Source organism: Dermacentor andersoni, chromosome 5 (genome assembly GCF_023375885.2).
Source record: "Dermacentor andersoni chromosome 5, qqDerAnde1_hic_scaffold, whole genome shotgun sequence".
Lineage (NCBI taxonomy): Eukaryota > Metazoa > Arthropoda > Arachnida > Ixodida > Ixodidae > Dermacentor > Dermacentor andersoni.
In genome coordinates this window covers 177,665,600-177,681,784 of record NC_092818.1, presented here as the reverse complement: position 1 = coordinate 177,681,784, position 16,185 = coordinate 177,665,600, and the positions used below count along the sequence as shown (strand labels likewise).

The 16,185-nt window shown below is 44.9% G+C and overlaps 2 protein-coding genes across 13 annotated transcripts in view; one reads left to right on the top strand and one right to left on the bottom strand.

The window, feature by feature from the left end:
* cpo (RNA-binding protein) overlaps positions 1 to 16,185 on the bottom strand; it is a 153,921-nt gene that overhangs the window by 9,164 nt on the left and 128,572 nt on the right. For 7 of the 12 annotated variants that reach the window (XM_055071359.2, XM_055071362.2, XM_055071352.2 and 4 more), the window contains 5 exons: positions 15,199 to 15,261; positions 12,436 to 12,577; positions 7,919 to 8,055; positions 5,706 to 5,938; positions 1,816 to 1,885 (listed from right to left, as the gene is read on the bottom strand). In XM_055071359.2, coding sequence (XP_054927334.1) covers positions 1,816 to 1,885; positions 5,706 to 5,938; positions 7,919 to 8,055; positions 12,436 to 12,577; positions 15,199 to 15,261 — 645 coding nt within the window. The remainder of the gene's footprint in view (positions 1 to 1,815; positions 1,886 to 5,705; positions 5,939 to 7,918; positions 8,056 to 12,435; positions 12,578 to 15,198; positions 15,262 to 16,185) is intronic. The other 5 variants (XM_055071358.1, XM_055071360.1, XM_055071355.2 and 2 more) reach the window with 4 other exon arrangements.
* The window catches only part of LOC126531667 (uncharacterized), a 698,627-nt gene that overhangs the window by 653,624 nt on the left and 28,818 nt on the right, over positions 1 to 16,185 (top strand). The window contains exon 3 of the mRNA XM_072288467.1: positions 11,290 to 11,370. Coding sequence (XP_072144568.1) covers positions 11,290 to 11,370 — 81 coding nt within the window. The remainder of the gene's footprint in view (positions 1 to 11,289; positions 11,371 to 16,185) is intronic.

Below are 16,185 nucleotides of genomic sequence, written 5' to 3'. Positions count from 1 at the left end.
CCAACCTACTTCTCTACTATTACGTTTGGCAAACATTATAGTGGTGTTTTTTTTTTTTTTTGCTATTATCATCTCACGAAAACTGTGAACTAATCTGCATATGAAGTTATTGTGTCACTTTGCGGGGTGGTCTCACTAATGGTCGTGATGTCAAGACATCAAAATTTGGTGCTATGAACTGACCTGAAGTAAGCTGAAAACTTCCCGTTACGCTCTCGCAAGCATTCTTTCAGCCATGTGAATTAAATAATATTTTACGTGTGATGAAAAGCATAACAATTATCATGCAATTAATGAGTAAGTCCAAAGAAATTATGTTCCTGCGGTGCGCACTTCGTAATTAGAAAGTATCAGATGCCTGGCTTTCAAATTTTGTTGCTGCCCTTCTTTACTTTTACCCATATTTCAAGCTCAAGGTTGCGAAGGGCCGAGATTTTTGGTTAAACTTACACTAAAAATATTGCCCTTTCGTATAACCACCTTTTTAAGCGCATTATGGCATCTTACAGTTCCATCAATAATTTATTCCGATCTTTGGCGATGACGTATATGCAATGAACACGAGGACTGCTTTGTTTCTTCGTGTATGTTTCCCATATGTAATATTGAACGACTAAGCATGAAGAGCTCTGCTTTTGACGTTTTCAGAAATATTACAGATCTTGCGGAAACGTTATAAACACCAGTCAGTGGGGATTAGTTCCATCGTCTCTATTAGTCTTATACGTTCCACGTTTCACCGCGACTCTCCTAGGCTATACATGCTGTGTTAGTTTTTTTTTTTTCCTTAAGAACATTTTAGACCACAGATTCTAGTTTACATCTAATGTTTGTCGCTGTAATTAAGCTGTGCATACTTGTTCTAGTAATTTTTTTGTTTCTGTCATTTGTATAGGTGTTTTATTAGTTGATTTTTATATACAATTCTCATGCTTTCTTGCTCGGTTCTACTGCCTAAATTGAGTTAGGAGGGGGAGAACTCATCAAGCCGTTCATAGCGGCTTGTCTCTCAACCCCCTCCGTTTATATCTTTATAAATGAAAAACAAATAAAGTTTGATGTGATTTGTTTACACCGAGCACTCAGCTGGGGCTTCCATACTTACCTTTGGACAAAAATGAAAACACCTATAAGTACATCAGCCGCTGCTAGGGTCGCAATCGCGCCTTCAGTGTAAAGAAGAAATCTGCGTCTTACTGGTATTATATCACGCGAGTATTCCTTGTTCGAGGTATATTTCTCTTCGAACGCATTCATGTGGTGGCATCATGCACGATATATGTCCCACACGCGTGCACAAAACAGAAATCTTTGTTGCTGTGAAATATGGCTAAAACCTCAAAATATTTTAGCTTGCTGACTCGCGGTGATGGCTACGCATGGTGAACAAAATCTACGGTAAACTGCCGAGCAGAATTGAAAAGAAGCAAAATAACAGCGCAAGATGGGCTCCTTACGCAGCCAAAAAAAATGGAAGTCAAACCTCGTCGTTTCCTGATGGTGTCCAAAAAGAGACATTTACGGAACCTAGATCCCGTGTTTGGCCGTTTGGGCAGCGGCGGCGAGTGCAAGCGAGGAGGCAGGCAAAATGCAGGTTGCATGCAGCACACAACGAGAAAGGCGTTCGTTGCAAGGGAGAAGGCTGCTACAAAAGAAGCGGGCGCAGCGCGACCAATGAGAAGCAAACACGGAACCGAGGTTCTTGTTCTCGATTTCAATGATCCCCGAGCATTTATCGGTGAGGCTCTTAAGCCTCGATTTCTGATCATGTGTACGACTCGTATTCTCCAAGATGTGTACAGATGCAGTACTTACTTGATATTCGACAAAAGCTACGGGAGCGCCACCTTTATTGTGCATACGCAAGCGGCAAAAACCCGGGAAACTGAAATTAGAAAATAATGGTCCCCGTGAGTGCAGTCGCCCTTAGGAAATCTACGTTAGCATAATCCTTGTCCCGCTAGCTGCAAAACATCTAACACGGAAGCTGGACCCTGGCAGCGACTTCAAAGCACTTTTTAGTGCCCGTCACTGTTTTAACGAACAAATTGATTGGTCTTTACCGCACGAATAAGTGAAGAATTTAATATCAGTAAACGATTAACGTACCTTTACGCAGAAGCGTGATTCCGGGGGGGGGGGGGGGGAGAGAGAGAGAGAGAGCGACGAATACTGGAAGGCAGGGATGTTAACCAGTCAATAGTCTGGTTGGCTACCCTACACTGGGGGATATATGTCCGGGGGATGGTATACTACTAAGGCGGAATGTTTTGCACAGTGATAGTGACGTGAGCGACAGGTTTTTACGTCTCAAAGCGTAAATATTCCCAAAGTTTTGTATTAGTTTCGGAGCTGGTCCTTTCCCTTAAAAGTACCTGCTGTGTTCCCCAACTTCCCAAGACAGTACTTGTAACGGTCTGTCTTATGACCATGTTAGTAAATACATCGGTAAAGGCTTCTAAGCCAATGCAATTTGTTCGCCATGTCCTGCCACACTATCCACACACTGTCTAAAGTAGCAGCTGTAAGCAAGCGTCCAAGAGAAGGATATCTCATGCGTACTAGCACAATGTCTACAGGCATGCACACAGGATACACAACGTGTGAGTCACAACAAGCGCCAAGAGTAGGCTAGTTCACGACCATTACGTGCAGTCCGACGAGTGCGTCACTACAGTTAGTCAAGAGCGGAGAGAAGAACGTCAGAAAGGGCGTGTAAAGAGCACAGTGACGTTACAGGTGCTTTGTCGCAGCACAATGCACAACACGGTATGGAAAGCGTCGTAGCTGGCAAAAGGTGTAATCCAAATATTCAGAAACCGAACGTCGTTCTCACAAGACGATGTGCTTGTTCTTAAATCGTCGTGCATGCCCTGACGCAGTGTCCTACGCGACCTTTGGTTCTTTTGTTAGCTTCTTTGCACCGAACTTCTCAAGCCCGCTACAACGCTTTCGATGCACAACATCGACACGACATGGAGGAGCGAAACTGACACGATGTAAAACTATAACGACTAAGATTTTAAGCCCGAATCTCGCCTAAAAACTAAAAAATAGCATCTTTAAGGTGTCACAAAAGTGCACAGAGACACTTGGGTGCCCTGAACAATCTGTATATAGCACGAAATCCCCACGTCTAAAATCGTGGCTTCTTGAGAACATTTCTTCGGGAAACGCGACAGATGCTACATCAAGTGCGGGTGCACCTCACAGGCAGTCAATTTCTTTATTTGTTTGTTTTTATCAAGCAAAAAAAGATGGTTATAAAAACGTGGTTCCGAACTAAGAAGGACGCTCCCCTGCACACATAGCTGCCATAGAAACAATGTTGTAAAAAGCTCACCCCCAAGCATTGCGCGATGCCATAATAACTGCAAAAGCGCACTACATAGATGCCTTCGGCCGGTGACGCGGAACATTTCTCAGTGCATTCGAGGCATGCTTACGACTAATTTACAACAAATTGCATATACAAACATGTGGCGTCATTATCGTCATCAACGACAAAAACAACATCAGCCTACTTAGGTACAGCGCATGACGAAAGCATATCCCAGATATTTTCGGTTACTTTTGGCGTGTTTAGGCAAAGCCCATGCCTGCAAATTTCTTGACATTGTGATCTCACCGAATCTTCTACCGCCCTTCACTGCATCAACCTATTCTCTTGGTTTGACTGACTGCTGCTTACACATTGGTGTAAGACATGACCAGCCTAACTCCATTCAATCCTTGTAACCTCGACTAGAATATTTGCTGTTCCAGAGTTTTGCTTCTATAGCATGCTCACAACCTGGCAAGTGTATTAATGAGTCAGTATTGAGAAGCGTAATATATTTACTAAACAGTCTGACGGATGCTTTTGCGTTGACATTTAATGCAATGAGCTCTAGCTTAACGGTAATTACCCTGAAAGAATGTGTACCCCAAGTATCCATTATTTTCAAACATCACTTAATGGCATCGAAAAGAAGAGTCTTCTTTACGATTTTCTCGTTGTATGGTTTATGAGCTTCCTGCTTTCTAGCTTGTCGCTTTCATAAAGTAAAAGGCTAAAACATGATGCAACAACCAACACAAGCGCAATTCTGAAGCGGGCAATTTTTTTATTTCCACCTGAACTTGTGCTAGATAGAACTTACAGCAAAAGAACCCTGGCTTATCATACCTCTTCGCAGACATACTCGAAGCAGGTCCTCGTTTCCGTTACTGACAGTGCTTAGAAGTGCACGACACCTACGATAACGCCACGTACACGATACCAACCTGAAGAGTGGGGCATGAAACTTATACCGTACATCAAATCAACGAGGACACCACGTAAACCACGTAAGCCAAGCACATCTCACTAATTTTGCGATACAGTGGCTTCTCGAAATACGACGAGATAAAGAAACGATCGTCACTGGTGCTGCATGCTTGCTGTCATTTATTTTATTTGGCTTTCTCTGCTAACACAGTAGAATTGTTCAAGCTTGCCATGTTTCTCAAAGCCAAGCTTTCCAACACCTTTTTTTGTCCAAACGCTCTAGACAACATTGTCACCAGTATGCTCAACTGTATTGCCAACTGTTCGTAGGTGTAGCTTTTGAAATAATCAACCCGAAATTAGGGCATACAGGCGGAAGATGATGAAGCTTGCGGTATGCGGCAGCATCACGCACGGTAACGAGCCTTCGCCGTCATGCAAGAGCGGACATTCAAAAGGTTACATGTCATAGACTATTCGGATCTTTATATATATATATATATATATATATATATATATATATATATATATATATATATATATATATATATATATATATATATATATATATATATATATATATATATATACAAGCAAGGAATCTATGATGTTCTCATTTTGGAACGAAGACTAATGCGCGCCTCAAGCGCAATCTCGGCATTACGGTTACCCTGCCGCTTTGTAATCAACTGTCGGCACCCAATTTGCAACTTTCAGAAAAAGTATTTTCTCGTATTTGTGGATATATGAGCCCATACTTTTTTGCATTTACACAGATTTACTGTACTCACCTCTTAAACAAGTACGCTCTCTTTTGTTTCCCGAGTGTTTCTGAAGATCTTTATTATGTCATTGACCAAAGCTTCAAAATGCGTTGTCGGCCTCCTCGCCATAGGTGTTAAAATTTGCGAGATGATCGCTTTAACGACTTCACTAGTATACGGTAACTATTTTTGAAGCGGTTTGAAATATACATAGATTCAACTTGGAATATGCAGCTCTTCTGCTCACAACTGCAACATGACTTTTTAGGAGACCGACGATGGCACTTGGGCAAGCCCTAAGACAGTAAATCAAGTTCCTCCATTGAACAGAGCAAGCTTCCTTTAGCCATTATAACACATACGCCGATGAGAGAACGTGCCTTTCGGCATTTCCTTGTGGTAAAAATTGTTTACTTGTGTTGGCGTTTTGGCTGCACCTATTGGCTAAAGCCATTGGCCAGCTTTGCTCTTAAATCAGTGCTAAACGTATAGCAGCGTCCATAGCGTAAAATGACTGGCATAATACATCACGGGCTGTGCTCAGCTGACTGTTTCCGAACCGTGGCGTTGCAGAAATTCACCGCTAGCTCATCAGCGAGTTAAAGTGAATGCAGCGAAGTGTAACATGCATGCCGTAGCCCTTTGAACAAACAGGCCGACTGTCAGACAACAAATTGGCATGCGGTACGCACCTTCCGAAGAGGTCCTTGAGCTCCTGCTCGGAGACGAACTGTCCCAAGTTGGCCACGAACAGCGTGGAGCAGGGTGGCGTTCCCGCTGCGGCAGCCGAAGACGAGGTGGAGCCGACAGGTGACGCGAGCGCCGGGCTGGTGACCAGGTGCGGGGGCGGCATGGTGGCGTGCATCGCAGCTGCACTGCCGGCCAGCGCCGCGTGCGACAGTGGGTGCGGCATCGTCAACGGAGGCTGCAGAGGAGTTCCCAGCAAAGTGTGCTGCATAAGTTGTCGGTCTCGACGCTCCAGCTCTAGCCACGCATGTAGACAGCAGAGATCCACCGCGGCTTCATGTTGGGCAACGCTGTCCTTGAACGACATGTTGTCGGTAGTTCAGTCGCGCCGAATCAACAACAATAGCTTGACTACACGACGAGTACGTGTCTCATGAGTCCTTTTTGCCTCGTTGCGACATGGTCGGCAATGGCACATTGCGGACAGTGTTGGCCAACTTCTTGCCACATGTGGTCGCCCCCTAAGTGACGCCAGTTACGAGGAGCGAGACCAGCACATTAATCCTGTGTTTTAGTAACATGATCGACAGCCAGTTAAAATTAATGTTAGGTTTAACCTATCGAAACTGCCCAGTGGGTTAGCAGAGGCGTCGTTTTGGAGAACTCCGGGTCAAGTTTGAGCACCTGGTTCTTAGCGGGCACTTTCTTTAACGTGGCAGTTATTTAACGTGCGCCCAAATCTAACTGCACTAGTGTCCTTACATTTGACCGCCATCGAAATGTGGCCGCGCATTAAACCCGCCCCTTCAATCTCAGTAGCAGAACGCCATATCCACTGAGCCGTCCCCGTGGGTGTGACATAAAATGACTGTCCTGCATAATTTAATGCACTAGTCCAGAATCTTCTCTTGACTTCTTAGTGGTCAAGCACAAAGTCAAAGCTCGAACCGACATGGCAGGCATTGAACGTAACCAAAATTAGCAGCTCTGTTAGTGCTACAATGTAGTGATGTCCCATCAAAATCATATAGTAACTCAATGAAACTGAAGCGATTACAAAGTAGGTGACGAGTAAAGGGGTGTCAAAGCACGTACAAGCTAAGAAAATGTTCATCACGAGATCTCTTCTCTCGCATGATACTGTCGCCGTCGCATACGTAAAATAGGCTCTACAGGAAAGCTTCTTGATGGTAGTTAATTTAAAGTATGCATGCGAAGTCATTCCAGGTTATCATATTTGAGCTTTCAAATCTACGTTCTGAAGTTGTACATGCCAACACCATGATCTAATTATGAGGCAAGCCATGGTGTGCGGCTCCGAAATAATTCTGACCACCTGGGATTTTTTTAACGTGCACCCAGTGCATGGTACACGAGCGTTTTTGCATTTATACCGGATTGGAATGCAACTGCCGTGGTTGGGATCAAACCTGCGACCTCGGGCTCAGCAGCGCAGCGTCACAGCCACTGGCCTACCGCGGCGGCTCACGTTTATCCATAATACTATGAGAGAAAAAATATATTAACCAAAAACACGCGTCACCAGTCCTAGTGATCCGTAGTTATGTACTATGCCAGCCAAAAAAGGAAGGAAGGAAGGAAAAAGTGGAGAAGGAAAGGCAGGGAGGTTAACCAGTTTAGCTCAACCGGTTTGCTACGCTACACATGGGAGCGGAATGGGGGGGATGAAAAATGGGGAGGAGAGAGAGAGAGAGCACATAGCATAGCACAAAAATGTTAAGTCGCTCTAGGCTCCCATCACACAATTTCTACTGGTCTAGGGATCTAACTTTACACCACTGCCTTTTAGATGTAGTCGCTTCGCTAACTGAACTAAATTATAGCCTAGCAGGCGTCGGGGTGAGAGTGAATGAGTCGCTCAGTTGCTAGAGCGACTGCTCCCAAAGGTTGTTGATGCCGAGCTCAATCCCAGGACAACCAACTTTTTTTTTCAATGGTGAATGCCTTCTTTCTCAAAAAACATTATGAGTTCCTTTTGTAGTGATGAGCTACTTTCGAGCTTTATAGCTAATTTCCCTCCCATAAAACTTCCTTCACCTTGCGGATTCGACTGTCACTCTTATAGGCCGTCTCGCGCTTTTCGAGGCAATTGTGCACGAAAGGGTCTGTTAGGGGCCGTAGTCTAGACGTACGCGTTTGGGAGCTGCCAAGTGGCACACCCCACGGGGGCCTGTTGAACCAGGCGGCGAGCACTCACGGGCAGCTGCGCATGGAGGGCCGGGTGCATGAGAGCCGCAGTGTGCAGGGTAGTGGTGACGGGCACTTCAGCGTAGGAGAGAGGGTGGTGTGGCCAGCCGTCGTGGGTCCCCGGCAGCAGGGCGGCGCCGATTTCTTCTGTGCACACAGTGCAGACACTCGCAACGCAGAACAAGGGCTCGAGCAGGCACTCATTACCAACACAACGATTGATACCCTCCCAAAAGAGTTATTTGGACAGTCAACATAATGTTTATCTGTGAAGTCTTTAGATTTGTCTGTCTACAACCTCTCGGACTTAAGGCGTTTTACTAAAAAACAAAAATAGGTCAATGAAAACATAGCTGGCAACAATTTTTGTCCATTGGTCCATAACGAGTCGGCATAGTTTTGTAGGCAAAATACCCCGCATGTACAAACTCAATACCACAATGTCCTCAATCTGAAGTCACTGGACAATCTAGATATTTGCCAGATACACTTTTGTCTTGGTAGCGTGATTTCGCGGCTCGGAAAAGCAAGGTAAAGGACACCCCAACTTCAGGACTAGAGTTGAGGTTTGGCCTTGTTGAAGACATTCTTAAGAATGTTTCAGCACAGTGGCAGACGGGGACAAGCAAGTGGACGCAAATAAGTGCGCACTAACGCTTTCGTGTGTCCACCAGCTTATTCCTGTTCCTCAATTCGCTGAAACGCTCTTAAGTAATGAAACTTCAGCCCACATTAAAGCTTCAAGGTAATGAATGTTCGAAGTCATGGTCTAGCAACTACATATTTGTTATCAGTGGAATATTCCTTCCTGTCTTCACGGAGTGTGTAGAGCTAGAGAGATAAATTAGACGCGAAAGGCAGGGAGGGTAAACGGAAGATAAATATCCAGTTTGTTACCTTGCAGTGTGGAAGGGGTAGGGAGCATAGAAAGATGAAGAAAAACAGAGAAAGAGAGAGAACACATGGAGTATATTTTGCTATTAGCCTCATATGGCTTCCTTTCTATATATATAATCGTTATACGCTTTTATAACAGGCATCACACGTTGGTTTCCTAGCATACACCCACTTTTATTTCCCCGTGAAAGGCGAAGGTGCCCAATTTGAGAATTTGGCGCAGTTTCTGTGGTGTCTATTTCTATCAAAACACCCCGGCATTCCCTTTCAGCATCCAGTTAGGTCACAAATTTCTGCATTCTCATTGGGCTTTGCCTTCCTCAATACATCGTTACAGATTCAAGAGGAGGCTGCTATTTATGTTTTTAGCAAGCAGTGCATTCTTTGAACCCGCCGTACTATCCTATAACGTCGTTAACATAACCACTTCAATCCGTCAAGATGTAACTCATAGTAAATGCGTAAAGTTCAAATTTAGAAGAGCCCCATGTTTATAACCTTAAGTGTTTCAGTACTTCTGTGAAAATTATATTGCCTACGCGTTACCTTTTATGTATCATTTCCAACTGAAACAGCATGAGTAGTACACCTTGAAAGCAAGTATTTGTGCTTAGCCATGCTTATTAGGCATAGGGAAATTACTGTTACATTTTGTCCTCAGATATGACGTGCTTTTGAAGTTCGTAACAAACGCTTGCAATTTTTGCAGTAATGCATGGAGTAATTTTTAACAAAGCAAACTACCAGCCCGGACATTTGCCTATATATTTTTGCTTCTGTGATAGATTACCCACTGCAGTGTAAGAATATCTCGTAATGTTTCTCTATAGTACATCTGTCAGTTGTTAAAATGCGCTCAATAGGCGTGCTGTCAAAACACGATGTCTTGAAATGGTCTGTAATGGTTCAATGTAAGCGATTGTGCCTGCAGTGTTTGCAGCAATTCCTACGACTTGTCTCATGGCAAAATATAAAGAGATATGATACTATATCAATGACTCAAAAGTTGCAGTTCATAAATTTGTCGAATGAGGCAGACATTGTTCTGTATTCACGACAAAGATTGTTGACCTATCATTTTGACTACCTGCATAACCATTGACATGTATTTTCTGATTACCATGATCTTCAAAAATACCCTTTTTCGTTTGGACATTAGTGAAAGGTGTCTGCAGTATATTTTGTAAATGAATAAATTCAATCCTTATTATTATAAAACAATATTTATTCCACTGGACCACCCATTTTTACAGATAAAAAATTTAAAGCATATTGTATACTAACGCAGAATTTTCATGACTGTGCGGCAGTATAACGGGTGCTAGTGAACCTACATGTGTCTAATTCTTTACAGCTGTAACCTCAGAGAAAGCGAAGAAAAGTATCACGCAAGAACAGGCAAACCTGACGTGTCACACAAAAGGGTGGAGGTGCTGCTGCATTGTTCTTCATGCAGCTTGCGTGTTCACAGCAAATGGGGTACCAGACACAATAAAGAGAACAGCGCAATGACAAGGCACGCTGGTAGACTCAGTGAACAGATGTGCTGGTGCTGAAGAAATTTAGAGCTTGCTCAATCCTCGAACGTTTCTAAAAGGACCCCAAAGGCCATTAAAATACTTCAGGAATAAATACATCTTACAGCTTCATTCAAAAGGTGTACCGTTATCGTTGTCAGAAAGAACTCAACGCCAGCTCTTGGAAACCTCGAATGTGGCGTTTCAGGTGGGAAGCTAAAATGAGCTGTTCTTCGACTTCATAGAGTTGTACTCGGCCTATTTGACGAGCTTTGGCTAGAAAAAAAAAAAACCTTCGAGGATTTGCACTGCTGCTCAGCAATTGCCAACCGTGAGCGAACCGTTCCCAAGTTTCCGGTAATGCGTTCCAAACATCAAATGCAAGGTGAGGGAAGAGACGAAGATTTTAAGGAAGTGGAAAAGACGAAATGCCTGCAGAGATTGTTCTGTGCACATGGTGTGCCATTCCTGCATGTGCAAAAACACACTGATGTAAGAAATAGCGGCCACGTGTGGAGCGACTGTGGGCAAAAGTATTTTTTTCCCGTGACAAACACTATTAGCACGCTGTTGCCAGACAGCCTTGAGAAAGAAAGACAGAGATAGACTGTGAATAGCAATTGCCGTGTGCGCTGGCTTTCTGAGCAACACAGAACTATCGCAACTTATTAGTGAACAGTTAATAACATTTCATGAACGTTATGCTAAGGTCACACAGAAAAGAGGAGATCGCGGGTAAAGAAGATGGAGACGGTTAGAAGCAGTATTCACGACCCTTGTGCCTAATGTATAACCTAGAAGTTTAACAGTAAACGTGCTACGACTCGTCAGCGCCTCTGAAAGCCAAGTGGCTGGCAATCGGCGATAGGCGTACCACACTGACAAAGGCCGTATTATAAATCTGCTTTCAGTGATGCTATATCGGTAATTGAAACCTAAGGATGATTTCGGTCTTTGCATTGTGCAGAATGCCAGCGCACAGTTCATACCACAGAAGAGACAGGTGTAAGTGCAACAGCCGGGCAGCGGGCAGACGGACAGTCATAAGGTGAGTACCGTGCACCTGTAACTTTCAATTTGCCCTCGCTGTACACGATGACCACCGAGTTCCCCCGAATTTTCGTTTCGTTCATCCATTTGTGTTTTTAAACCCCCGTCGTAAAGACGCATGGAAGGCTACGTTTAGTTCCGTCCATATTTCTTGTCTTTGTTTCTTTCTGTGCTTTGATCCACACTTTTTCAAATCATATTACTTTTTCATCTTAACATTTGCAACCACTGCCGTGGAGTATTCATCCCCAGAAAATATGAACCAAACGTAGCTTCCCCTCCTAACTTTACAAGCTACATGAAACCGCACAGGTCTGTAAATTGTTGCGATTGAAATAGGCTGTTCTGTTTTAGGGCTGCTAATTTTTCAGGTAGCCTTCGCTTCAGCCAGGCGGAACAAACTTTCTTATCAGCCTTTTCCCTCACACCGACACAGTTGCAGCGTCCGCAAATGTATATCCCGGTTAAGCAAGGCGAACACGTCTTACACGTGGTGAAAATTTCTGCCCGTGGACAGAGGGACGTTATAGCAAACCAATTCATCCAAACCTACCCTCTCCTCCCCTCTACGATTTTAATAGCGCAGCGGGATCACCACAAAGGGAATTAGAGGACAGCGCATCGCCCTGACTAGCAACTGAATTGCGAGATAAGCGCGCAATAAATTTGCCAATATATGTCCCGGGATCGCCACATCTCGCCTCCGCCAGAGAGCTGCTACCAGTAAAATGGTACAAGCTAGACGCGCAAATCAGCGAAAGTGGCACGCGCTTTACATGAGAACCAAAGCGAAACGGCCAAATGCTTTCGTCTCTGTCTCGTAGATATTCCTGTGATGAACATACAAAAGCTCACCCGATTTTCCGTTCTCCTTACGCAACGTTATACTGGTGTCAAGGCTTCGGGACAGCGTGCTACGACGAAAAAAGTGGACAACACTGGCCTTCCTCGTTGAATTCTGCGGCGGACCGTCCGGCTGCCCGCCGCGCGGCCCTCGTTTCTCCAGAGGCGGAGCAGGAAGGAGAGAAAGAGAGTCGGTGTGCCGGTGCTTTCGGCTACTTACGTCCCGTGATAGGGTGCAGGAGTGTCGGGTGCGTGGCCGCGGCGGGAGGAGACTGCTGTTTCGGTTTGCTAACCTTTGTGTTGCTCTTGGCGAACTCGAGCCGGATGGTCTGTGGAAGGTCGGGGTCGAACCGCACGCCCTGCTGCGCGCGCCCCCCAGGGCGAGAGAGAAAGACACAAACATTGCGCCGTGGTTAGGGCTCCGCTTCGAAGGCCGAGCTGTCCAGTCTCGGCTGAGAATCAAGCAGGCACAGCGCACGCCACCGCGATCATGGCGGCCCTTTTTTGTGTACGTGGATCTTTGTACAGCTCCACTGTGCGCTAGCAAGTAAGGAGTACGTCTTCACGAAGCGCCGAGTTACAATTAGTTGTGCCTGCGCACCTGCGATCTACCGTGCTCCGGGGACTCCATGACGGGCCTTCCGTTGAGCGTCATTGCGTTTCATACCAATACTCTAAACCGATATCCATCGTTACAGGACTAATTTCCTTTACCTTTAATTGTGCGCTGTTCGTCGACAGTGCAAAGCGGATTTTTCGAGTTAACGCAGCGGACGTTTCATACCTCTAGGTAGCTTCGATGCCACAAAGAATCAGAAAAAATAATATATCTCTCCAGAACATCAAGCCCCTGACAGCTGCATGCTATGAATGCTTCGGTCCCTGACTAATTTGTTTGCCCGTTTTTAGCAAATAGAAACGGCCAAATTTCACCTACGAAATTATCAAGCTTTGTAACAACCTGCTGAAATAATCTTGCACTTCAATTCGAAACTATTATGCCACTGACGCGCATACGTGAGAGAATTCGCTGTCTAGGTGAAAGAAATCAACGTCTCTCCAGTCGCATACTCTGACACAGTCGTCCTTTTTGCCATTGCCAGCCGATTTAAGTCCAGGATCCGCTTACCTTTATTGCTGTGCGCCACAGAGGGCGAAAATAAAGCACGCTGCAGCTGCCGCGATGCTGGGTCAGCTATCGCGAGAAGACGCTGTATCCTTTAAAAAAAAATCAAGATGTACCTATTCGCGAGGCTGGCTCAGCCATCACGCGGGCCCGCAAGGCTCTGCGGGGAGCAAGCCGTCAAGCATATCGGGGGCCGACGTCAGTGTACCAGCTTCATTAGAGGCTCGAGTGCGCCTTTCCTCGCGCGAATAATCGCCACTCTCCCGGCCTTCCTCATTGGCCATGCGGCGGCGGCGTCAGCACCCGAGTCCTTCAGGTGGAAAGCCTAATGAAGACCGCCAACTCGCAACGCGGCCACCTGAGAGGCAGATAACAAAGTTGCCGCTGCTCTGCACAAGTGTCCGGCGTTCATCGCGCCGTCCTGGCCACTCCTTCACTCTCGATGCGGCGAGCCATCTTCGCAGCGAATGAATAATAGCCGCAAACCGCTGCCAAATTTCAGCACATAATTCTAGTTGACGCCGGATAGCAGCTACTTCGGCACCGCTTGCCAAACTGGAAGAGTTGCGTTGGCATTCCCGCCTACGTGTTCACCTTTTCTGGTTCGCCTTTCGCTTCCTCGTCATGCCGTACTTTCTCGGTGAAAATGCGCTCGCCTATGCTGCCTGCTGTCAATTTCAGCTTGGTGGTCCTAAATTATAAAGCAATCTTTATAAAGCTGAATTGGGAGTACTGCATTTATGCTCAACCCAGTGCGAAGTCTGCCGCAGTTCTCACCGGTTCCGATGCAAACATTTATGAAGCCCAACTCTATGAACGCGCAATACGAAGGGATGCACCAACATTTGATTTGAAATAGTTCCCTCATTATGCACGCCGCAGTGTTTCAGTTTCGTAATTTACGATTACGAAACAAATTACGATTGTTGTTTTATTTTTCTTCCCCACAATTCCTGAGTATACAGCATAAATTTCTCAGGGTATAAGCGTATGTATTTATCTGGATACAAATGATCGACACGACCCGCCCACACTAACACTATCCGGCATGAAATATACGTCTGCGCACATTTCTGTAATATTGACGGCTATAAACATGACCATCAAGGAATGGAGCTACTAAACTAGATGTGCTTTCAAAAGCTAGCCTACGCTCTGATGCGCTTCTTTCCAAATTAACTTGTAAACGTACTAACGGCGCCACCCGCACACTAGAAGTGCTACGTCACAGCATGCGTAAGCCGCAGCACAGCAGAAACCTTTTAGCCTCTGTCTATGTAGACTTAGTAAGCTTCCCGGCATCTTATCAACACTACTGTTACTGTTTTGGGAAGCATGCAATGATACGATTGCACTTTATCTATGTGCATAACAGGGCATACACGCGCACGTTCTAACGCAACTGCGACATAAAAGAATTCCACGCACTTACACCAAGCATTGATTTCGACGGAATGTGTCAGTAATCTCGTCAATCGAGCATCTCTTTCTTGTGTGGAACAGTTTTATCGAAAAGCTCATCGTATTTAGAATACAGATATGCTAACTCAACTATACAAAAGCGTGATCGGAACTAGGCGCTTTCATAGTGCATAATTTGCGGTTACATTTGAGCAGACCAAATTGGAACACACTGTGATATTCACTGCGATGCACGAGATTGACAAAATTTCTCATCTGGTTCATGAAACGGCTCGCTGTTGCCGATTATAAACGAGCTTTTAGCAAGCAACATAATACGCAGAAGATAAAATGAATACATTGTATGCGTTGCCATAGTCAATATTACATCGTAAAGAACCGGTGAAACACATTTTCAGCATTTACTAGAAAAGAGACATGCCAAGTCTTCCTTACTTGAAGCTCCTGCTTGGCGGCTTCTGCTCCAGCTCGTGAGGAAAATGTTACAAAACCTACTGGCTGCAATAAAAAAAAAAAGAACGCATAAAATATTTCAACATTTGTCACTCAGCGCCATGTTCAATATCTACCTTTATTTACAGCAATCACTAAAGACTGTTCTATATATATTTTCTTTTTCACATGCCACCTCAGTTTTTGTATAGCGCAAGCTTAAGATAGCGAGCAGAGAATTTCAATTGCTGTATTTGTTCCTGTATTTTCGCACACGTTAAGAGTATAAGGGTGACATACGTCGCTCTTATATTGACAGTATGATCCGCGCTGCAGGTTGAGACGATCGGCAAGCCTCAATGTCCAGTGCGATAGTAATGTGCACTTCTCGTCAAGTGCTGTGTCAAGACCCGACGTTTGGGTACCATAGTAGCGGCGGAAAGGACAAATCTCCGAGCGTCTCTGGCGTGAGGCGAGCAATGCCCCATCGTTCGCAATTCACAACTGTACTTGCACTTCTGCACAGTGCACTTTCGCACAACTAATGGAGGTCGTGTTGTCCGTTCATATGAAGATGAAAAGTGAATTCATCATGTTAGATCTCGCATATTCCACGTAAATTCACCACAATGATCCCGCTTACGTTTTCTATCCTTCGAATTCACCTAAAATCGCTCATATATCCGTTGACTTGAAAGTCGCTACGCTGACATTAGCTTGTCAAAGTGTACTATGAGAAACGTGTCATAACTGTTTCAAAGCAATAAAGTTGATTCAAAAGTTAGAAAGAGCGCATGATGTTCAGTTCAGTCCTCTGATTACATATGCAAGTGCTTAGTTCACCTTTAGAAATACATGCACAGGATGAGAAGAAACTGCTTGTTCGCCGCATGTGCGGAATTCAAGGTCTCACTGCTGATCGTGCGAGCAAAACTTATGTGCAATTAAAGCACACTTTCTATCTGTCAAGAATATTTTGCGACGATTAAG